The 23,246-nt window shown below is 47.3% G+C and overlaps 2 protein-coding genes across 4 annotated transcripts in view; one reads left to right on the top strand and one right to left on the bottom strand.

Moving 5' to 3' along the window:
* The window catches only part of ZHX3 (zinc fingers and homeoboxes 3), a 46,201-nt gene extending 43,193 nt beyond the window's left edge, over nucleotides 1-3,008 (top strand). For both annotated transcript variants that reach the window (XM_019509792.1, XM_019509793.1), the window contains exon 3: nucleotides 1,895-3,008. In XM_019509792.1, the coding sequence (XP_019365337.1) occupies nucleotides 1,895-1,896 (2 nt within the window). In that variant the 3' untranslated portion in view covers nucleotides 1,897-3,008. The remainder of the gene's footprint in view (nucleotides 1-1,894) is intronic.
* Nucleotides 3,009-12,445: 9,437 nt separating this feature from the next.
* Nucleotides 12,446-23,246, bottom strand: part of PLCG1 (phospholipase C gamma 1) — a 159,756-nt gene continuing 148,955 nt past the window's right edge. The window contains exons 24-32 of one of the 2 annotated variants that reach the window (XM_019509788.1): nucleotides 22,356-22,513; nucleotides 21,502-21,598; nucleotides 20,437-20,661; nucleotides 19,648-19,796; nucleotides 17,529-17,643; nucleotides 15,505-15,666; nucleotides 14,586-14,674; nucleotides 13,671-13,858; nucleotides 12,446-13,020 (exon numbers count right to left, since the gene is read on the bottom strand). In XM_019509788.1, the coding sequence (XP_019365333.1) occupies nucleotides 12,978-13,020; nucleotides 13,671-13,858; nucleotides 14,586-14,674; nucleotides 15,505-15,666; nucleotides 17,529-17,643; nucleotides 19,648-19,796; nucleotides 20,437-20,661; nucleotides 21,502-21,598; nucleotides 22,356-22,513 (1,226 nt within the window). In that variant the 3' untranslated portion in view covers nucleotides 12,446-12,977. The remainder of the gene's footprint in view (nucleotides 13,021-13,670; nucleotides 13,859-14,585; nucleotides 14,675-15,504; nucleotides 15,667-17,528; nucleotides 17,644-19,647; nucleotides 19,797-20,436; nucleotides 20,662-21,501; nucleotides 21,599-22,355; nucleotides 22,514-23,246) is intronic. The other variant, XM_019509789.1, reaches the window with a different exon arrangement.

Genomic DNA, 23,246 nt, shown 5'->3' with positions numbered 1-23,246 from the left:
GCTGGACAAAGACCCCTTCCCAGCCTGGATAGGTAGCTATCACCCCCACCCCCACTCCCTATTTGTAAATTACCTTAATCATAGAAAATGAGGGGTGGAGGGGGCCTCAGGAGATCACATCTAGTCCAGCCCCCTGCTCACAGCAGGACCATCTGCAACTAGATAATCTCAGCCAGGGCTTTGTCCAGCCGGGTCTTAAAAATCTCCAAGGATGGAGAATCCACAACCTTTCTAGGTAACCTGTTCCAGTGCTTTACCCTCCTAGTGAGAGGTTTTTCCTAATATCTAACCTGACTTCCTTTGCTGCACCAAAGGCCTTATGTAGGGTGTAGTGTTTGGAACACTGTTGGGTTCGAACATGTGTTCAGATCCTGCAGGGTTGGGTTTTCAGCAGGTCTCTGCTGGGACACCTTCTGCCCCAGCCCAGCACCAGGGTTCATCTTTGAGAGGGAGAACTCTTTCCAGTGGTACAGCTGGGGGCTGTTTCCTTGCTGGCCGAGTTCCTGCTGCATGGGGAATGATGCAGCCTCCCTCCTCACCCTCGTGTGTAATGTCCCAGATGTGATTTGCTTAAAGCAACTTCCTGCTGATCCTTTCACCACTAAGTTTCTGATATGAAGCCTCCCTGGTATGTCCAGGTAAAGCCAGGCTGCTGTCTCTATCCACCTCTGCCAGGCTTAAGAGACTTTTAAAGGGTTACATCCCCAACCCCCTTTTTTTAAAATCAGGATCCTTTCCCAGAATGTAAGCACTTAATTTCCCAATCAAGTGTCCTCAATCTGACTGAGAAGCTTACCAGTAGCACAGACATAACAGGAAAGCAGGTACTACCGAAGTTTACTGTGCTGTCAAGTGGATCAGGGAGTCTTGAGAAGGGCGAGGAAGGTACTAGGTGGTTAGGCACCTGATAGGAGAGAAACCCTCCAGGGAGATGGGAACAGGGTGGGCCCCCAGTATTAGCACCAGGGTCTTTGGGAGGGCCATGAGAGGGTAGTGTGTGTGGCAGTGCTGGGCACAGTGGCTGCCAGTGCTATAAGATCATATGCATTCACTGTGGTCTTCTGTTTTTAGCAGGGCAGTAAGATCTTAAGCTCAGCTACCTGGGGCTTGATGGAGCTGCTCCTTCATCCTTGCTAGGAAAGGAGCATGCAATTGCTGGCTCCTGTGAGTGATGTTGCTGGAGAGGGGTAGGAGGAGTAGCTTTCCTTGCTACGTTTGCCACTAGCTCACTTGTCAGAGGCCTAAGCCAGCCTTTCCCTTCAACTTCCTTTCTGTTTCTTAGCCCGTGTGGTACCTCTGCATGCCCTTCTCTATCCCAGTGGCCATGACCGGGTTCCTTACGCACCTTTGCTGGGCATGGTTAGAGGGGGCACTCTCTCTGTTAGTCTACCAGTATCACTACTAGAAACTGGGCTGCTCTGCTGCTTCCTCTTCCTGCTGGAAGAGCTCATACTGGCTTAGTCTCCTCCAGCTGTGATGGCTTGGATAGGGTTGCTCTACCACAGGGGCGGGCAATTATTTTGGGCAGAGGGCCGCTTACTGAGTTTTGGCAAGCCATCGAGGGCCGCATGACGGGCAACCCAGGGCAGATTAATATTAATTTTCTAAATTTTTAGGGGCCCTGCAGGCCGTATTTTGCCCACCCCTGCTCTACCATCTCATTGGATTCTTGATCCAGGGTGGTATGGAAGGAGATTCACTTAGTTAAAGGAAGTTTTGCCTGAGGCAGCTGCTGCTGTCAGGATGTGCAAGTTCCTACCTTCCCTTCAACAAAATCCACATGGTGCTCCGAGGAAAAACCATCTAGTGTCAGGTCACCTAGTATTACACAGGGACTTATCAAATATTTGCAGTAATGTGAAATGTATTCTGATGCCTGTGTGTTCTCTTTCAGAAACAGATTGAACTTAAACTGCCTGCTCTGAAGGATCTGCTCTTACCTTTGAGAAGATTTAAACTCCATGGGCCTGATACCAATCCCAGTAGCAGGACATGGGGCAAAGGCACTGCCATAAAGGAGATCTTTTAGTGCAGCACAACAGAGAGAGAATGCCAGAAAACTGGGCTCTCAGGCTGCAGACAGCTCTGCACTAACCTAGAATACTGCTTGGAGCTGGGCAGAGTAGGGTGTCCGTGAGAGCCTCTCCCTCCCATGAAATAGGATGCTCTTGTTTGCTTTCCAGTGGACAAACTCTTTCAGATTTCATATTCGTATACAAATAATGGAACCAACTTTTTTAAATGCACACAGCCATCTATACAGGCATAATGAATTTTGGACTCTGATTGCATAAACATGCTCACTGCATAGAAATGGACTATCATGGCACAATACATCTGTACCTTCATCCGTCTGCAATGTATTTGTTCTCTAAAGGTTGCAATTGTTATGTATGTCTCCTGCTCTTGGGTCCCTAGTACAGTTCGTGTGCACACCTTAGGGAGGGAGCAGTATCTGAGAACCAATATGCGGTCTTGTGCTCCAGAACAGGAATCAGTGGGCTGGAAATAGCTTTCCCTTCTTGGGGTGGATTGAAATTGGCTATTTTATGCCTCTTAGGAGCTAGTGAGTTCAAAACTTTGTAAGGCCCAGGAGATGGAGTTTGCAGTGGCTTGTCCCCTACCGGCTGCAGTAATTTTTTTTTCCTATGCTTGAAGATGGAATGTAGCACAGCCTGTGAGTCTCCAAGTCTCCCTTTAATTACAGAGAGCTAGCACTTAATTTTTCCATCCTGACCTGGAATTCCTTTTATTGTTCACAGAGAACAAACTGTTCTTCAGAGAACAAATACCTTAAAAATTAAGTGTGTGCGTTCATGTTTCAAGTCATTATGGTCTAGGAGGAATCTATTAGACAGGCAACTAGGGTTACATATAGGAAACTTGCCTGTTACAGAACTAGTTGAATTAGATCCCAACAATAACTTAGTCACATTTGTCCAAGCCACTTTCCTCAGTCATCCTGGCTGGCGTTCTGTGGGGAAGGGGGTGAGGGGGGAGGCATTTTTTTTTTTTAATCTAGGCCTTTTTTTTGTCATCTAGCTTCTTAGATTTCATAGACATTAGGGCTGGAAGGGACCTTGGAAGATCGAGTCCAGCCCCCTGCTCCAGGGGCAGGAAGTCAGCTGGGGTCATAAGATCCCAGCAAGATAAACATCCAAATGTCTCTTCAAGGTGTTCAGAGTAGGTGCTTGAACCACCTCCGATGGCAGGCTGTTCCAGACCTTGGGGGCTTGGACAGTAAAGAAATTCTTCCTTATGTCCAGCCTGAAACGATCTTGCAGGAATTTATAACCATTAGACCTTGTCATCCCTTGGGGCGCTCTGGTGAACAAACGTTCCCCCAGATCCTGGCGGACACCCCATATAAACTTACAGGCAGCCATCAGATCACCCCTGAGCCTGCGCTTTTCCAGGGTGAAGAGTCCCATGGCTCTCAGCCTCTCATCATAAGGTCTGTTTTCCTGACCTCTGATCATGCGCGTGGCTCTTCTCTGCACTCTCTCAGGCTTCTCCACATCCATTTTGAATGTGGAGCCCAAAACTGGACGCAGTACTCCAGCTGCGGCCTCACCAAGGCCGAGTACAACAGGAGAATGGCGTCCTGGGATTTGCTTGAGAAGCATCTATGGATGCAAGCCAGCACTTTGTTCACTTTACTAGCTGCACTATCACACTGAAGGCTCGTATTCATCTTGTAGTCAATCATGAACCCCAAGTCCCTTTCATCCGTAGTGCTAGCCAGTGTAGCACTGCCGAGCCTATAAGGATGCTGCAGGTTTTTCCTCCCAAGGTGGAGAACCTTGCATTTTTCAGTGTTAAACACCATCAGGTTCTCATCTGCCCATTTGCTGAGCCTGTCCAGGTCAGCCTGGATCACCCTTCTGTCCTCAGGTGTGGATGCTTTACCCCAAAGTTTGGTGTCCTTGGCAGACTTGGCCAGTCTGCTTCTGATTCCAATGTCCACGTCATTAATGAAGATGTTGAACAGTATAGGTCCAAGGACAGAGCTTTGAGGGACCCCACTGGTCACAGCGTACCACAACGATTGACTTCCATCAACCACCACCCTCTGGGTCCTACTGCGGAGCCAGTTTCCCAGCCAGCGGATCATGGTGGACCCGAGGCTGCAGTTGGCCAGTTTTGCCAAGAGGTGATCACAGGATACCAGACCAAAGGCTTTTTTTTAAGTCAGGATATGCGACATCAATCTCCTCTCCCTTATCCAGGTGATAGGTCACCTGGTCATAAAAGAAAATGAGATCGGTCAAGTGAGACCTACTTGCAACAAACCCGTGCTGGCTGTCCCTCAGGATGTTGCCATCGGCCAGTCTAAGAATGGTCTTTGATAATCTTTTCTAAGACCTTCCCCGGGATAGAGGTCAGGCTGATGGGCCTGTAGCTTTTAGTTTTCTGGCATGTTAGATGTCTACTTGATTTTGTATCTTTTTAATATGCCTCTGCCTGCATTGTCTTGGGCTGATACAGTTTTAAAACAGCTGCTTCAGTTTTTAATATTTGATTGTATTTTTTCCTAATCAGAGTATAGCAGAGACCCGACCCATGCCACCAGAGGCCTTCATGTCCTATGATTCCTTTCTTAAACAGTCAAACCCCCTCTTAAAGGTAGTTAGTTTCTTTGCTGGCTCCCAGTAGAAAGCTGTTCTGAATGTCACTGCTCTGACAGTGAGCAGTCTTTTTCTTTCCAACTGAAACTTATTCATGGCCAGTTTAATCTCAACTTGTTCCTGAGCCAACATTGTCCCTTTATGTCTTGAATAGTTCTCTCCTCCTTCATGTTACCTCCAGTGTCATGTTATAAACAAACCTATCTCCTTTTACTAAGCTAACCAAGCCAAGCTATTTTTTTTTTGGGGGGGGGGGGGGGGTTCATTTTGTGGAAGCTCTTACTGAGGAAGGATTTTATTTTTGGTAGTGGGAGGCATTTATTCAATGAGGGACTTGCAGGCCTATAAAGGACCTGATCCAATATAAGCTTACAAAATCAGCCTGGGGGAGGATGGCAGTGTTAAAAACCTCTTCCAAAGATAGTGCCTAATTTGTACCTTGAGTTCTCCTCCCTTCAAGTATTCTTCTGTTCATTTAAAAGGCCTTATTCACTATGGAACTGGCAGGTCCTCCCATCAGCCATCAAGTACAGTTAGACCAGTCTGTGTCAAGTAAGAAAGCCATGCTGCTAGTTTTCTGCATTCCTCCTTATTTCAAGACATTATTGCAACTGTTTGGATCACACTAATCCTTTGTTAGAGGCATACCAGCAACTATAACCAGCCTCTAATTAGTGTCATCTTAACATATATGTGGCACTCTGGCCCACTATATTCTGGTTCTGAAAAGCCAAGGTGTCTATTATACAAAAATGGTGAGAGCCTTAAGTTGTCCTTGCAATTGCCATCTTGTACACCCTGAAACTTCAGTGAAAAGGACTTTAGAGTCTTCTAGAGATAAAGATGACTCTTGATGCTATTGCTGGAGTCCTGTGACCCAAGTGTATGGATATGAGTACAGTGTAACCTTCAGAGAACAAATGCAGGTAAGTAGTTATACTCTCTAGTGTCTATGTACATGCAGGTTTATTTAAATACGCATATATACAGTTCAGCTATGCCACTGATTCCTTATGGCATAAGACGTGCATTGAAAACTTACATTTTTACTAACTGCTATGTAACTATATCGGAAATGTAGTTTGCCCTTTCGAGGTGACTATGTGTGTGTGTCTGTGTCTACTGAAAAGGGCTTATGGCTAATTGGAAGAGCTATCCTCAGTTAACCCGCTATTCTTTTTTTTTTCCATGCAGTAGCTGTAATGTTTTTCAATTGGATTTTGTTCAGCCACTTCCCCAGAAAACCAAAGTAAAAGGCTATTGGGAATATTCATGGTGCATACACACATGCACACACACAAATCAGCCTTGAGGGTTTAATGGTGCCCAATTTTAGTTTGTGTCCATGTATTCACAAAATTTGGCAGTCCAGTTTAGTCCCTTCATTTTGGAGGAATTTTAAAATATGATGCCATGTAGGCAGCTTTCCCTCTGTGCAGAAATGCTGGTGAATGGAGTCGCATGGCCCAGGCCACAGTGAAGGGGAGAGAGAACAGGTCTGAGCTATAATTTTTGACCCAGATTCCTGTCCTATCTACACCATTGTAGATGGCTTGTTATTTTCAGGAGGGTTTGATCTAAGGAAGGGGGAGCTACTGCAATCCATTCATCGCTTAACACGTCTTTTGAAGGGAAGCAGGTGCTAGTACCAAAACACACAGGCTTTGCTACAAGACATCAGAAAGGCGTGTGCATCCAGAACTGAAAACAACTTCTTGTGAACCTGCCTTTAATCTCTGTGAAGTGGTTTGACAGTCCCGGTAGCAGCACTTGTGGTGTCATAGGAAGTGTCTCCACAGGTTCACAGAGACAACATTAATATTTGTCATCCTCTAATCACAGATGACTGTCTTTGACCTGAATTAAGAACTGGGTGGGGAGGGAGGAGAGTTGTAGCCAGTACTGGGCAAGAGGGGAATTTTAAAACTATTTTCAGTGCAGACTGCTATACGTGAGCCTATAGTCATTCAAGCAGTAGAAACTGTTATCTAACCTATGTTTTCTGTTGTTGCTTTCCCTCTTGCTAACACTAGACTTTTTATGTGAGGTGGTTCAAAGGCAGAAAAACTGGTTAGGAACCCAAAATGCACATCAGAACACCACTTGCATAAGACTCTTTAGACCAGTGGTTCTCAACCCTTTTAGACTCAAAGGCCCCCCTCAGAAAATGCCAGCTTTCATTTTTTTAATACAAAAAACCAATTTAGAACAATTCTTCTGCTGCAAAGAACTGAGAAAGACCCAGAGATTTCAAATAGGAAGCCAGAGTGTTTTTAAAATGTTTTGACCTGTTGTGGGCTATCTTGTGAATCACATCTGCACACCTAACTAGCATTTCTTGGCACCCTGTGATATCCCTGAAAAGGATCTCAAGGCACCCTTGCTGAAGAACCACTGTCGTAGACTCTAGTGACTAAGAAGAACGTTGGTTTGCCGGTTATTAAAAGCAGTGACCCACAAAACTTAGCCAGAAACCAAATTTTTTAGAAATGTGAACTCCAGGTCAGTGCTACTGTACACACACACGTTCTCCTGATTAAAAATAGGGTTGCTTTGTTGGTTAGTAAACCAATGATCCACTAGACTTCTAAAGGAGGCTCTGTTTTTAATTTTTTGGCTACCACCTTGGACATTTTAATAGAATATATATTTTTATGCTTTATTTATTTATTTACCTTGCTTCTTAGCTTAGTTCCTGGTTCCAGTCTCCAGTTTTGGGGGGGAAGAGTTGGGAGTAGTCACTGAGACAGTATTTTAGTTAATGGTTAACACAGAGAAAGAATTGACCTCTGAAGACTATTCATTAGCTGCCACATGCCTATCAAAGAGTTAAAACACATGTTACAGTGTCCAGCCTAATGAGGAACTGGGTTTAAAAACATCACACCCTGCTATTTGATTATGAAATGGAAAGACGCTCCTGAATTGGGTCCCTGTCACTTGAACCCATTCACGAGACTGGAGATAGCAGCCCAAGGCACAGCCTTCCTCTGGCCTCTTGTGGCTGCTTTTGCAGTTACAGGAAGAGCCTCAAGATGAGCAGCTGCTCAGCACTGCCCCATTGCCTGCTGGAAGAGGACTGAGGACAGTGTTTATGGCACTGAGCAACAGTGAAGTGCAATTAAACTTAAGCAGACAGCTGATACATGGTGCTATAGCACTAAAGCACCCTGACTTGCATCAGAAATGACCCTGAATAAGGATAACTGAACTGATGCTTCAGCTGAGAGGAGCTGTGCATTTATAGGCTACTAAAGCACAATCTGAAGGGCTTGACCTGCATTTCTAACTAGACCCTGAACCAGGGTTGAAGGCCCCTTGTTTTTTGGTGTAATACTTGGGCTTGGCACGTCATGGAAGAAAACAAGCAGTGGATAGCAGGATAACTCATGGTGTGTTGACACAATGCCTAGGAAGGGAAAGCTCTACATCTAGTGCCCAGTTTCGAAGGTTCACAGCTTCCACTGACTCAAGTTAGAGCTGTGGCCCCTAGATTATGCTGTGTCCCAAATGCAGCAAGGGGAATGGATACAGCCCTGCACTTCCCTCTGCTTCCTCAAATCCACTTTTAATGCAGGTTCAGTTGTTTTAAAGCTTATTTGTCAGTCCCTCCTCTGGTGGCCACACATACCATTCACCCAGACACATTGCCCTTGAGAAAACAAAGGTACAACGCAGTGGCAGCTGTAGTTCAAATAGAAGTACATGAATCCTAAAAGGGACACTGGCACAAAACATCAGATGGTGTTGTTTGCTATTTGTGGTAGGCCTTTCCTGGTAAGGTTAGGAGGACAGGGAGACAGTAAGCTAGTTTCCATTTTTCATACAGAGCAGTGGTTTTCTTTCTATGATTGGATTGTTTTCTTCCCCCATTTTCTGTTCTCAAATCAAAATGGGAGCTGTCAGCTCACACAACCTCAACAGACAATGACGTTTCAAGGGGACGGGGAGTTCAGAGTCAGAATGGTAAGACTTTCAGTACTTGGGTACAAACTGGAGCACGTTAATGATTCTGTACCTTCACATGCTATTTATTAGTCTTCGCACTTTTAAAGTGATACTGTTAAGCCTGTGTGTTTATTTTTTTTCAATCCATTTGGAGAGAAGGAACCCTGTTGGACTGACTTCTAAGTGTGGACATAAGTATCCTTTTTACTTTTTTAATTGATGAAAAAAAAATGCATATTACTAGGTAACACCACCAGATTGGAAAGACTTTTTTTACTACTTGATGCAGTGGCTTCTTTTAGCCTCATTACTCATTTCAATAAAGAAATGAGTTTTGCTTAACTTCATCATTCATTTAAAGGCATTAAGCAAGCTTTTCCCTGGACTGGTCAATGGATGGCATTACCAGTATCTTGTACACTGGTGCCAGTGAGAGGTGGGATAGGAATCAGGTGTTGATAAAATTGCACTTTCTGCTGCCCCCATCTGCCAATTTTCGTTGCTCTGGGTACACTGAAACCTTACTCTCCCCACATAGGTAAACACTGCACTAAGACTTTGGGAACAACGTGTTGATCGCCTTGTTTCTCATCAGACCACAGAGTCAACATAATGGTTCTCTGTTTAGAAACGATGCTGGTATTGAATGACTTGGAATTCTGCCTGGATCTATCCAAAGGAAAATGTAATTGTAGCTGCAATGGGACCTTTCATAACCGTAGCCTTGTGGCTAAGGACAGAGTAAGGTTCTGTTGCAATTGTCCTTATGCTGCATTATGGGGGCTCCATTTTGGATTTTTTTTTAAAGACCACAATTTAGAGGGTCAACTCAGCAACTGTGTAAGAAGGAAATAGTTTTTACTTTTGGTAAAGGTTTTAAAACTAAGCTGCCTGTGATTGTGGGCTAGGGTAGCTTGCACCTACTATAGACTTTACCTGCTCTTATTCGGAGGGCAGAGCACCCTATAGCAATGATGCCACTTCTGAGAAGTGAACTGCAAGTTTCCCATACTTTTGTATATGTGGATGTGAGGTAGGGGGGAGGGAGGGAAGAGGGAAAAGAGCTTGCTTGTACAGTTTGGTGAAATGAAATGAGACCTTTTTGGTTGTTCCTAAATAAAGAGCATAAAATATTCACAGAAGCCTCATGAGTGGTTTTTGTATCACATGAGATTAGTATTAAAAGTGCTAAATCCATTTATTTTGTGCTTTGCCATAGCTGCTCCACAGCATCTCTTCATTACAACTGTTTCTCATGATGCAAGGTGCTGCTCAGATTTCACAGCATGGAGTCAAATGAGGTCTTGAAGAAGGAACCATGCATCTCAGAGGTGAGTCCTGAGGACAGGTAGCCCTTTTGGAGTCGGATGAGATTTGGCTGGAACAGTTTCTGGGCAAAACTACCTCCTACAACTCCCATGGGGTACACACCAATACTGAAAGCTCAAAGGGAGAGGGAGGGAGTCCAGGGTGCAAAGCTGAAAATGGTGGAGAGCTGGCTTGAATGCCAACACTGGGTTCTCACAGCTCTCTGGGTGAGACTGAGTAATGGCAGAGCATGCTATGCTGATCCAACACAGCCCTCTTCACAAGTTACTGTTGTTCACATCCATTTTTAAAGTCAATAAAAGGGGCCAAGGTTTCTGCTGCTCATTGTGTCAAAACCAGAGAGATTATGTGGCTGAATCTAACTAAATCCAGCTTTCAGAGGTTGCGTGAGAGTATGGGAGAGGAACAGGAACTGCACTTATCTACGCATATTCCACAATTGCCACTTCATGATAAAGAGCAGCTGCACCAGTTGCAATTCCCAAATACGTTCCTTACTTTCAGTTGGCTTAATCCACCAGGCATGTTGGTAAATATGACCAATTAAGTGAGCAACCCAGACACTTCCATTTCAGCAACAAATTGATTCCAAAGCTCTAGTGTGTTACTGCATAGGATACCCTCTTAACCCGCATCAGAGCTGTGCGTTATGCCTTGCTGGGGGGAAAGAGTTGTCTAAATTGCCCAGATTTGTACATCTAAATTCTAACTGGTGTCTTGAGTTGTTGTAAACAACAGTGTCCATGTGGTCTTGAGTTCAGACTTTACCACCCCCACAGTGGAACGGGCTCTGGCCTGGAGTGCAGTGTACCAACTGGAGTGTGCAAATACAAATTGGCAGTGCCTAGAGCCCAACAGCAATTTAGCTAGACCCAACTGGGCCATCTTGCATAGATTTAAACAGAAGTGATGACCTCCTGGGAAGCATCGGAGTGTCATGCTCAAGGGCGGCTCAGCTCCTGCATACCCTTTCATTACTGGAAAAGAACAAGCTGCTGGAGGGAATTCTGCCCTGCTCCTCGCTTTGCAAGGTGCAACTTCCTCAAAGGCCCTTCTAGGTGTCCAGGGAGTCTTTTTGCCTTCAAATTTTCTAAACAATCAAGCCTCAGCTAATAGTGTTCATTTTAACTTTACAGCACCTTTACTGTTACCTATTGATATTCAAATAAGTAGGAATCTTGAATAAGAAAATAGGTTTTCTGAGTTAACTCTGCTTAACAGTAATTCCATGAAAATTTAGAGAAGCGGCTGTTTTACTTATGAGGAGATTGTTCTTTTCCAAGTTCTCAGCCTGTTTAGTATAGTCTCCACTGTGGACCACTTACACTATTATAAGATAGTGCCTCAGTACCCTCCCAAGTGGCCCCATTTGCACAAGACAAACTTAGAGGTTTGTGTTTTGCAGTGAGGCCTTTAGATGGTGCCACACCTAACCCACAGCAACTGAAAAGTAGTCTGTAGACTACAGTGTAGACAGACCATGAGAAGGCCTTCACTTCAGTAAAACTGACTGTAGCATGGTAGAATAAAAATGCTTTGGTTGGAGTGAAGATGCAGCAAAAAAATAACGTGCAGGGAGGCCCAGCAGAATTGATCTTGGTAGCCTATGATGCTACTCCATCTTCCCTAAAGCCGGCCTCTCTCTTTCTAAGCTGGCTGATATATAGATCATCTTCTCCTACTATACACATAATCCTGGGTAATACCAGCTAAGAGCAGACAATGCAATGGAGCTTACACTACAGGCCTTGGAACAGATGGTTTTGTTCTTTCTACCCCACTGGATAAAAGGGTTGCTTTTTGAAGGCCTAGCTGGCGCCTGAAAAATGGGTTATTCCTAGAGGAAGACGACACCAAATCATCTATCCCGCAGCTCTACTTGTTTGCAGAAGGATCGATCAGTGCACTTCACGCAAAAACTGGCCCAGTATCTTCACCGCCTCCTTGAGCGAGGAGGTATAAAGTCTTGGGCCTCATCTATTTGTTACCCTGCAACTACTGCCCCCCAAAACAGATGTTAGCAACCAGTCTTATTCAGCTGGAAAAGCTCACAGCCAAAGTGACGTTTACAAAGCTGCTAACACTTAAAGAACAGCTACCTCAGTTTCATCAGCCTTTTTATAGCTGCAAGAGTAGAAGGAACCAGAGCAAACCTCGAGGAAGCTGCACTCACTGCCAGCACAACTGAATTCAGCTCAGGAGAACTTTTAAGCAGTGGCTCTTCGTGGCATTCTCTTCCTGTAGGATGAGTTAGGGTACTCGTGCAGTCCTCCTGCTCTCTCTCTACCCTTTACGAGCAGTTTCAGATACAAAAGAAAAAAATCCACAGCACTTCAATCCTTGTCCAAACCTCTCACACAGGCAAGGAGGGTTCCAGGATCTGCCTGAAAGTGCCACTGTGCATGCAAAAGCCACAGCTACACCTCTGCTGGAGTGGAAGGCAAGCTGTGGCCAGCCCAAGACCAGGGCTGCGCTCTTGAGAAACGGCAGAGTCCCACCACGAGTGCAAGGCTCCAGAAAGCTGAGACGTGGTTACACGCTTAATACTGACACTTTTATTGTCATTTTCAAAGCCTTGTAAACTTTGAGTTTTACTACGGTACCCAGAAGGCAGTTGGCTATACAGGTACTTTGATGCATTGCCAACCAGACTGACATGCACCCCCCCGCAGGCTGGTCACGAAGGTAGTGGAAAACGCTTACAGCAAGTTCATCCTGTAAACGGCTCCCTGCAGCCACTCTTCTGAGCGGAGCTGGGATCGGGATTTCTCACTTAAAAAGGAGGTCAAAGGGGGTTGGAGGGAGGGAGCGTTTGACTGCAGACAGTTGCGTCTCCCACCTTGGTGGCTGACAGGCTATACACAGTAATACAATTTCATTAAGAGCTTGGTGGTGGAAGGTTGGTGGGTGGGTGTTTTTTGTTTTATTTCTCCACTTGAACACACTTCAGCAGAGAAACTGGAAAAGCTGCCTGAAAGTAGGCCAAAGCAGTGCCGTTTCCATAGAAACCAGTTCACAGCGTTCCGTGATAATCACAAGCACTGGAGGTGCTTTTCGGCAGGCGAAGTTGGGCTAGAGCCGGTTATCCCCATTCACCCTGGTTCTTCGCAGTACCCTGCGGGGGGAAGCGGGGAGGGGTTGAGATGAAGTCTGTTGCTGGGACCCTCACAGGCAATCGTACACAGCTCCTAACCCACACTGGGGGAGCTGGCTGGGCAGCCAGCAGGAACAGTGCAAAATGGCTGTCAAAGCTTTCCACTGGGATGCGATTCAGGTTTAAGTCCAGGGAGCGGGAGAAGTGTGTGGCCACTGGGTTCCTCCTACTAGGGATGTCTTAGTCTGCATGCTTGCTCATTAGCAAGGTGCATGGAAAAGTCCTGGGGGGAGGAGGGCTCACATGTTCTTGAAGTATCAGGGCAGTGACCACAGGCTGCTTTAGTGCAAGGGCCTCACCCCTTTGCCACAGTACCTCTCTCTGAATGGCGGGCTGGCAGGGGCCTTAGCCCTGCTGCTACAAACCTCACCGACTCTCCCAGGCCTCTTGCTGGCTTTCAAGAAGGGCGATTGAGGTGAAGGCACTTATAGTCAGACACTGACAGAGGCTATTAGGAGAACTGGCAGCTACAAAATGGAAACCATGCAATTACAATGCTGGGGTAGCAGGTCATGTCTGGTCATATTACAAGAGACAAGTCTTTTTGCTACGGAGTTCATGAGGTTAGGGCAGAATGAGCAAGCTTCATGCCATAACTCCATGCATGGTACCTTCGGTCCCGGCTGTCAAAATGGTCCGTCAGCTGCTCCTGTGACACCCGGAAGTCCTCAAATGGCTGTTGGTAACGGGAATCAAAAGACCCTTCCCGGGCACGCTGTGCCAAGAGCTGGCTTGAAGAGTCTCCTGATCGTTCCCGAAGCACTGACGCACCAAAGGGGTTAATTTCGCCATTCTCCTGCTTGAATCAGAAACAAGTAGAAAGGAGTGCTTCAACTTTCTAACGCATACAGTAGGGTCAGCATTTTGTACAGCTACTTTTTGTGCTTCTGTGCTACAATGGACTGTCTTGGGGTGCTAATGCACATGCAGTTATGTACTGAATCTCTCCATCTCTTCCTGTTTAAGAGCTATCAGTTGCATCTGGCTTTAGGGAAAATTTTACGCGAACCAGCTTAATGGAGCTGCCTGGCCATCCTCACTCCTGAAGAAACTGGTCTAAAAAGTCACCCTTGGAACTAGAAGCTAGAACCACAGCTAGTCAGAGGGCAGGTTTAGTTTAAAGTAAGGAGCTCTATGAACTGAAGGACTGGCTGGAAAGCTGAGCAGAGTACAGGTGGCTGTTTGCAGGCCTCTAAAATCACCACTATGTCCTAGAGTGGTGCCGACTCGAGCCAGGAGTGCTACCTACAGGAATAGCCACCCAGCTTCTTGGAGCACCCAGCTGGTCCATGCAGGTCGCACCCAAAGTACTGACCAGACTAAGCCTTGCTTAGATGCGAGATCTGATCAGAGGAAATGTGGCCCAGGTCAAATGACTGCAAACACGAAATCACACTGGTTTCCTCATCACCCTACCAGTGAATTACAATCTGAATCCATAGGCAAACTGAGATTTCAAGGGCTGGCTAGTCCAGATGACTCTCTCAGCTCTACTGGGTTGTAGTGTATTAACTTTAAAATCTTACCTTGCCAGGGAAAATCTCTATTTTAACAAGTAGAGAGGCTAGCTCCAGGCTCTCGCTGTAGTTATTCTTCAGAGGCACAGCTCTGTACCCTGGTACAAAGAGACCACCACTGTTACTAAAGGAAGCACAAATCAGGGACCAGCTAGTGAGGGGCAATGCACCATGCAGGTGGAGCTCCAAGTCTACAGGGGCCATCCTATATAGTTCACACATATATCAGCCCTGAAGCATGCCTCTTTGAGCCAACACCTCACCCTCCATCCTCCCTGGGCAGAGAAGCTGGAACAACATCTGTGTACATGATGCCGAGACGGATGCTCTGTTGCACAGAAATGAATTTTATAGATTTTCTTAAGGGAAGAAGGAACCGTGATCCAACCCAGTTATGAGGGCTTGTTGCAACAAATAAGAAGAAGCCAGGCTTGTTGCATGTACAAGCCAGGCTTGTTGCAACAAACCATGAGCTCAGTGCTAAGCTGAAGCCATGCACTGCCCTCTCCTCCCCCAGAAATCAAGTAATCATTTAAGCACCCAAAAAGTTGAAGGGATCACTATTTATAAGGGGAGTGGAGCATGCCTGGTTCTGTGTCTGGAATGCAATGAGAGAAAGGTTTAGTGTGTAGGTTGCAAGCCACATACAGGCAGAATCCCAGTGATGTGGGAGAGCTTGGATGCTACAGCAACACACACCAGGAGCAGGGTTCTCCATTCATTAGGATGGCAAGAGGATGGACTTGGGGCAAGAACCACCACGTTTCCAGAATGTCTCTAGGGACTGATAAGCAACAGGAAAGATGAGAGTGTTTCTGGCACCAGTTTGGCAAGCACAGCGTTCTGCAATGTTCCCATGCTCCCTGCTCCACTCAGCGCGACACAGGAAAGCCCCATCTCATGAAAGTACATGCTTCAAGAGCTTTACCTGTCTTCAGGCCTTTCACTAGGAAAGTAGCCTGAGCCAAGAAGTTCTCGTCACTGAACATGTCCTCCTCATACACTACAAAGCGCAGGAAGGCAAATTCAGGGTTGCTGATCTGGAAGTTGAACAGCTTCTGGGTCCAGACTGGGTTCAGGCCATTATCCGCTATTTAGAAAGAGTCAGTCAGTCAGAACCTAGCCCAACATTCAGGTTGCTGCAGCAGCAGGAGCCTTCCTACTGCTCTTCCCTGCTTCTTTTCTCAAAATAAGTGGTAGGAGTTTGGCCCATGCTTTGTACTGAAAGGACTGAGTCATAGTGGGATGCTGGTCCCCTCTCTGAAATCTTAAGCCCTTTGGCACATTCAAATCTAACAACAATCGTCCATACACTTGGAGTTTTTTTATTTTGAATTTGTCCAGTCCTGCTCTGGGACGGGGGCTCCTGCCTACAAATACACCATTGACAAAGACAAAGTTGGTTGCTTCAGCTGTTGTCACTTTGTGAACTGCTGAGGATATAGAAATAAAGCAAACCCAAAATTCCCACGATGACTTATTCCCCCCTTGACCACCCACTGTCTCGTTTCTTATGGTGTTGCCAAGAGCCAGGTCTGAATAAGACTGTCTGTAGACGCACACTGTACCCCAGCTTCCTTTTTAGACTCTAGCAGAAAACTTCAGGTATTCAAGAGACAGTCCATCCAAAATTGAAAAATAACCCATACTACTCTGAAAGGACATGTAAATAAAGACACCAACTAGCAACAAGGATGAGGATTTTGATGAGATAATCCATTCATCTGCACAGCCCACTTGGTCAGGGAGTGGGACATTACAAGCTCTTCACTTAGAGAAGGGGGAAGCCGAGATATGGAGTGTGTAAGTGATTTGCTTCACTTTACACTCCAAGCCCATGGCAGAAGAGGGAGCAGAATCCAGATGCCTCTTGATACCAAGTTAAAAAATCTGCCACTGTGCCTTGGTGCCAGTCAGATTAGCTGAGTCTAGCTAACATATAATCCCCCACTTAGTTTAGTATTTGCTGGTATCACAAGTGAACCCGTCTCCCATTGGTCCAGCATGCATTGGGATGGGGAAGAATTCTTGATCCTTCCTTCCTGACACGAAAGGCATGCAGTCTGGCACAGTTATGCCAACTGAAGTCTTTGACATGACCCCTTTCAAAATATAATCATCCAGGGTCTTATGTTCAGTAGCCTTCCTAGAATGAAAAGAAACCTCTTTAAAAAATATGGATAAGGACTTTCTACTCCCCTGATGGGAAACTGGGGAAGTGCCAGCATACTTAAGGAAAGACCCCAAAGCAAGAGAGAACCTGGGTTTAGCTAGCCTGTATAGTCTCTACAGCAGCTGTGGTGCGACTGCAGGTGGAAATGCACTTTTTAAGGTAACTGTGTCCCTTTTTAGTATTGGGCCTGTGAAATGAAGTAGTAGAACGTGGCCCCGGCTTTGCTCAGGATTGCTTCTATTTATCTGTGGCAGAAGCAATGATTGTCATTATATCAAACAACACTGGCTGGTGTTCACCTAGAAAAGCCTATTTCTGGGCCCATGAAGGCAGGTTCACCGGTGACATCAGCAGTAAAGAGGGGTTCCAAGGTCTTGCTTCACTTGTTTAAAAAAAGGCATTAGCCAACGTGTGGCACAAGCCTATCATATACAAGGCAGCTCATAGCTTTCATTAGCAGTTTGCAATAAAAGGCTATAGGAAAGACTTGCGCTTTTCTGGATTTAACTCATGCAAAGATGACTGCCTCATATTAATTAAGATTTGCCCCAGCATTAGTTAACCTGATTTAAGAACACACCCATCCCCGCTTGTACAGATCCACCTTCCTAGAGCTGATGAAAAGGCAAGCTGCAATAGTGAGTAGGAAGGAATGCAGTTCACCAGTGGGGTGAGACGTGTTACAAGAAGAGAAGCCTGGTTTGCAGAGACAAGTTGCATCGACGATTATTTTTTTTTTATTTATTTTTTTTTTAAAGTCTGTGGCTAAAGTTACTCACCCACAATCTCAGTCTTCTGTTTCACATTGTCATACTCTGCTCCAGACACCTCAATCTCCACAAAGGGGCAAACAATCCCCCGCCCGTTTTTAGGAAGATGTCGTGCGCCAAGGACCTAGAGAGGAATAAATAGCAAGGGAAAGGAGAAAGGAAAAATCACTGTGCTGGCAGGAGAGTTCACTGTGCTATAGAGGAAGGGCGAAGTCCTATCTCAATGAAACCACTTGGAGAAACTTCTATTCACTTGAATGGAGCCAAACTTGCACCCTGGATGTTAGAACCATGCAGGCAGGTTACTGCAACAGTTTATGGAAGGCAGCTGGGATTTGGCTCCAAGTCCCTGGATTCCCTGCTGGCTGTGAAGCTGATGTTTCCCCCTCAAAGATCAGCTAAGCTTTGTTCTTCTCCCCTTGATCTCATACAGATCAGATTTAATGATCTTCAAAACAAGCTGCAAAGCCACCCTATTTTCCCAGATTCTCACAGGGTGCCAGTGTATAGGAGGAGCACTCAGGAGCGCTGGGGAAGAGAGGTGCGCTTGGGCGACTTGAAAAAGGTCTAGTTTGGGAGCACGGACCCGTCTGGTTCTCTATACATTTCACTACATATCTCATTTTTGCAGGCCTGGAGCAAGGGATTGTTGTGTTTCTAAATCCATGCTAACGAGCCTCTGGTGAAAGAACCTCTTTAGTGAAAAGACTGTGCATTTTGTTTCCTTCTCTCTCACCAGCTCTGGGAGCCAGGATCACACTAGCAATACAACTGCAACTCTTCTCGCTCTATTTCACAAGGATCAGCTGAGGAAAGACAAATCCGAGGCTTGAGAGCACCACCTTCTGGCAACAGAAGTTTCCACAGGGTCATTTTTCTCCTCCACCCCTCCTACTGCAGTCAGGGTCATTTCTCCTGTCCTCTCTCAAAAGCAGATTCTTTCCATTACTTGGAGCACCACAATGTACCTGGGTTGCCCCGTGGCTCAAAAAGGCCAATGCCCAGATCCAAACTATGCAGTCAGGAGCAGGGCTAGGAAAAAGGCTCGTCAAGAAAGACCAAGTGACAGTCTCCCAGCTGGCCTTTGGGAGGACAGTGTTCTCTCTTAGCACCTTGTCCTGCCTGAACGAAAGCCTAATATTCAACTTGCTCTGAAGGAAGCTGCTTTTCCTGACTTCTGACAGGAACTCTGTTGGTCTCTTCTGAACACACCTTCCAGCGCTTTGTGGATGTCACAGTTACATTGCCCTCTTCATCCAAACACACTGTGAGCCCTGTACAGACTGTGCCGATCCCAGACAAACTGCTTCCTCAAGTGGCTCAAGGCAGAGCACATTTGCTGTGCGGCAGGCCCACAGCTCAAGCAGTGCACAGCATTATAGTGCAAGGCAAAGAGTAGGCAGACCAGGCACGGCAGACTCCTGCTTAACTCACTGCCACCCAGCCCAGCTCTAGGACTGCAAGCTGGGAGCGTAGGCTGAACAGAAAGACGCTTCCGAGACTAGCTACATATATCAGCATGGCAGGATTTTTTTTGTCCACCCAGAGGGATTCCCAGTACATGAAAACAGCCAGCTCTGGGGTGGCTCATACACTGCTGGGAAGAGTGTACAGCACCACTGCACTGTCCTGCTTTTGTAACTTTTTCATACAGGGCACACTGGGTAATTCAGCACTAACTGCATCCTAGATGCACTTTCCAGGGCCTGCTCCTGGTGCTTCTTGACCTGCACTCGCACCGCCTCTGACCTGCTAGAAATTCCCATTCATGCCAGATGCTTAACTCACAGCACCACTGGGTTACTTTATAAACAAAGGCCAATACCTCTTCGGGGTGGGGGGCTGTGGCTGCAGGTCAACATCCCACACAGAGCCTGCAAGGCCAAGCTAAAAGGCTCATTCCCTAAGAATGTCACATTAGAATACCACTACCAGTGACAACTGATAGGATTAAAAGTGTCGAATGCATCCATCCCATGCCACCCAGAAAGACCTCAGTCATCCAGCAGCAGGGTTGTATGGAGACAAGATAGGGGATGGCAGCACCCAGGTATCCAGAGAGGGACAGCCAGTCTTTGCAAGGGGAACAGGTAACCAAGCAGTAGTCAGACAGCAAGCCAGCACTAACCTCAATGGAGACCGAGATCAGCTCCACCCCACGCAGTGTGCTCTTGTCAAAGGGGTCGAAGAGATCGTCCCTCATGTTAGGTGGCTGCAACACATACCCACATTGGCCACTGGACATGAACAGAGCCTGGTTCATCTGCATGGGCTTGTCTGGGAAAAGAAGGAAACATAAGGGCTCCAACATCTTACAAATCCTCTGCCAGCCCCACCCTCCAGAGTGACTTGAGCTGTATTTCCAAGCTGGGCTAAACTCCTCCTAGGACAGCAGTGCCGTGTTCACATCAGAGAAACTGGAGATGGGAGGAGCAGTTGATACTTCACCACAGCAGGCTCCTTCCCTTCAGGGCACTGTCTGGTGCATCTGTTCATATTTCTGTGTCCCAAGCCATAGGGCTATTTGCCACTTCCCTTCCATGGCTTGATGCATCTTAAGCTGTTCAAACTGGGCATTTCTCACTTGCTGCCAGGAATCTCCTCCTGTAGAATCCCTCCCCCATAAATATACACAGGCTTCCACTCCCTGTTATTGCTGCACAACCCTTAGATCATTCCATCTCCCCAGGAACCAGACTGGTGTCTCCCCAGTTATATGGCACCTGGAAGGGAACAAAGGGCTGCAGTGCTACCATAGAGGGGGATGTTCCCTGAACATGTATTCTGTGCTCCCTAGATAGACAGAGCCATGGGATTCACAACAGTTTGCTGACCAGTCAGCAACTACAGGTGACTCCTGGTGCTGGGGATAAAGCCATGCCACCCTCATCTCCTCACTGATGGAAGCAGCTCTCACCTGGGGTCTGGAAGTTCAGTGCCACCAACTGACTGCCACATATCCACATGGGCAAGGGGTCATAGTTGGAGGAGTCAAGGCGCTGGCCCTTGGGGTAGATGCGGGAGAGCTGCAGTCGGTTGTACTGTAGGAACTTTTTGCCTTTGATCTTGTTGACGTACTTCTCTGCCTTGGTCTCAGGGAAGGAGGACATGTCCCTGTAACAGGCCCTTTCTGTGCCAATCTCTGGAGGGAGAAAGGGACAGCTGCTTACACGGGAGCTCCATCTTCCCTGACTGGAGCTGGGTGAGCCACTCCCACCTCCAGGCAATTGAAGGAAGCAAGAAACCACCAGAGTTTTCAACCCCCTCCCTGGCTGCCAGGGAACTCTGCTAGTCACACAGTGGAGAGGCATGTGCCAAATATCCCAGCAGTCTAGGAAGAAGCAGTCTCCGAACCCAAGTCCAAGCCATGCCCAAGCTGGGCATCTGCACTTCTCTAAGGCCTGCTCCTGGTGCTTCTTGACCTGCACTCGCACCGCCTGTGACCATAATCATTCCATCCCAGCCATCGCCTCCTTCCCATCCCATACTAACATTGACCTAGTTTTGGAAGTGTTTCTGTGCATTTCTATCCAGGCCTACAGTGCTCTCCATCTGCTCCCTCTCAGGACTGCCCACTGGGGGAAGATGGATGAAATTATCAGGGTCACCATTCCTATCAAGGGCATCTAGGTACCTCCTCTCCCCCCACCACTGCCCCAAGTGGCTTTGCCAACCTCCACTCAATGTGGATGCCCAGGTCCAATCCCTCCAGCAGCTCCTTTACTTCTAGGCCACAGTCCTAGGACAAGTGGCTGAAAGCTGTCCCCAGGAGCCACATGTGGGAGATGTCCATTTTCTGGGGGCTGAGGTCTTGGGAGTTGCGCTTATATTGGGCCCCTGTTATCCAAAAGCCAAAATGGACTTAAAACTCAGCAGGGCTGGCCCATCTGTGACGGTCACAGTCAGGACAGGTATGGCACATTTGGGGATGCTTATAAACACACACGGAGCCTGGCACTTCATCCCAGGACCTTGTGCTTACTCTCTTCATCAAAGGGGACAGGCCGGCAATAGACGACAAGCTCTGACAGCTCCAGGGCAATCTTCTTCCTCCTTTCCATCATCTTCCCTTCCGAGAGCTGCCAGAAGACCAAAGAAAAGGCATCAGGCCAAATACTCTCAGAGGGAGTGCTGTTCCAGCAGCCACACTGGCAAGCACAGGTCAACAGCTCACTAGCCACAGCAGCCGCAGACTCAGCACTGCACTAGAAAATATCAGTGTCAGCACTGAAGTGAGCTGGAGGCTTGGTCTGGAGAGGTTTTTATGGCAAAGTTTTCATGTGTTCTCGGAAGAGACTTAGCAGTGCAGATCATCACGACCTTCAGTGGAGCTAACCCCTCAGTGATGTCTGCAATTCCCACTTCAACCTCTGCTACTACCTGCCTCCCACCTCCAGCCCATATTGCAGGGAACATCCCCAGCACATCAGGGAAGTATATCCATCCTTGGACTGAAAAGGGAAGGTCATGGTTTTCCTCCCTCCTTCCTCCATCCTCTTCTTCCCCTTCCCCTCTTTAGGGAGTGCTTTGTCTATCTTGCTGCTCATTGCAGCAGGTCCATCAGGACATTCCCAAGCATCATAAGCCTCATGTAAAAGGCAGGAACAGAACCCCCTTTGTGACTCTCTGAGCAGAATAGGAGGCTCCTGGCCAGCTATGATCCCTGCAAAGACATTAGCTTCACAGCTAGTCAGCCAGCCCCCAAATACCCCTGCAACACCAGCCTGGGCTCTAGTGGGGATAAGAAATACTCTGCTGCTCTTGAGGTGGCTGGCTCTGGCAGTGCATGGACATCACCAAGAAGGCTCAACAGTGATACGGGTCTCCATGACTCACCCTGGCATCAGCGGTCTGGGCTGCCTCTCGGATCTTCTTCACCCAGTCCAGCAGTTCCTCGTGTGTGTCAGCTGCCACGTCCAGGGACCAGCGCGACACTGAGGCCATGCTGATGGAGAAGACGAACATTCGATTGTTCTTCCCCTCAGGGCGGATGGCTGCAGTGGGAGAGGGAACGGAAGGAAAAGTCACAACCACCCATGTATCCAAAAGCTCTGCACAGTGAATGGTGATAGCAGCAGAACACAACCAGGCAGGTTTCCTGTAAAGCAGCCCTGAGCTGAAGCTGGTTCGCTGACCTTCAGGGTTTATGAAGGTCAGAGAAGAGTCTGCCAGCAAGGAGTTGGGGATGGAAGTGGCCCAGTGACCTAGAGGCGGCTGGGGTAGGGCTGCCAGCCTCTTCATGTCCACAGTTGGGGCAGCAGACTCAGAGCACTCCAAAAGGAGCAACACATTCCTTCATACTGCTTCCAAGAGTCTGCAAATATGAGGCTCAGTCCAGGTCCACATAGAAGACAGATGCCCCTGGTATCCAGGGTAGGGGTGCACCAATAAAAGATTTTTTTGGCCGATACTGATGGCCAATACCAAACTGATAGCCAATATGCAGCCCAGCAGCTTGGAAAGCAGCGTCCAGCTGGTAAGTCTGGAGTGGGGGCAGATCGAGGCCCCCATGAGGAGGGAGTGAGTGGGGCTGGGGCTGTCCAGCCAGGGCAGGGCAAGGCAGGGCGAGACATGGGACAGAGCTGCGAGTGGCTTGTCTGGGGGGGGCATATGACCCCCAGATTTGTGTGCGAGGTAAGGGCAGGCTGCCTGCTCCAGGCTTGGGGGCTGGGTGAGTGGCAGCAGCGCTGTGAGGGAGGCAATGGCAAATTTTGGGATGGCTGCAGC

The sequence above is a fragment of the Gavialis gangeticus genome, unplaced genomic scaffold, assembly GCF_001723915.1.
Source record: "Gavialis gangeticus isolate Ggan-Ray unplaced genomic scaffold, GavGan_comp1, whole genome shotgun sequence".
Taxonomy (NCBI): Eukaryota; Metazoa; Chordata; order Crocodylia; family Gavialidae; genus Gavialis; species Gavialis gangeticus.
This window is presented reverse-complemented; position numbering and strand designations above follow the sequence as displayed.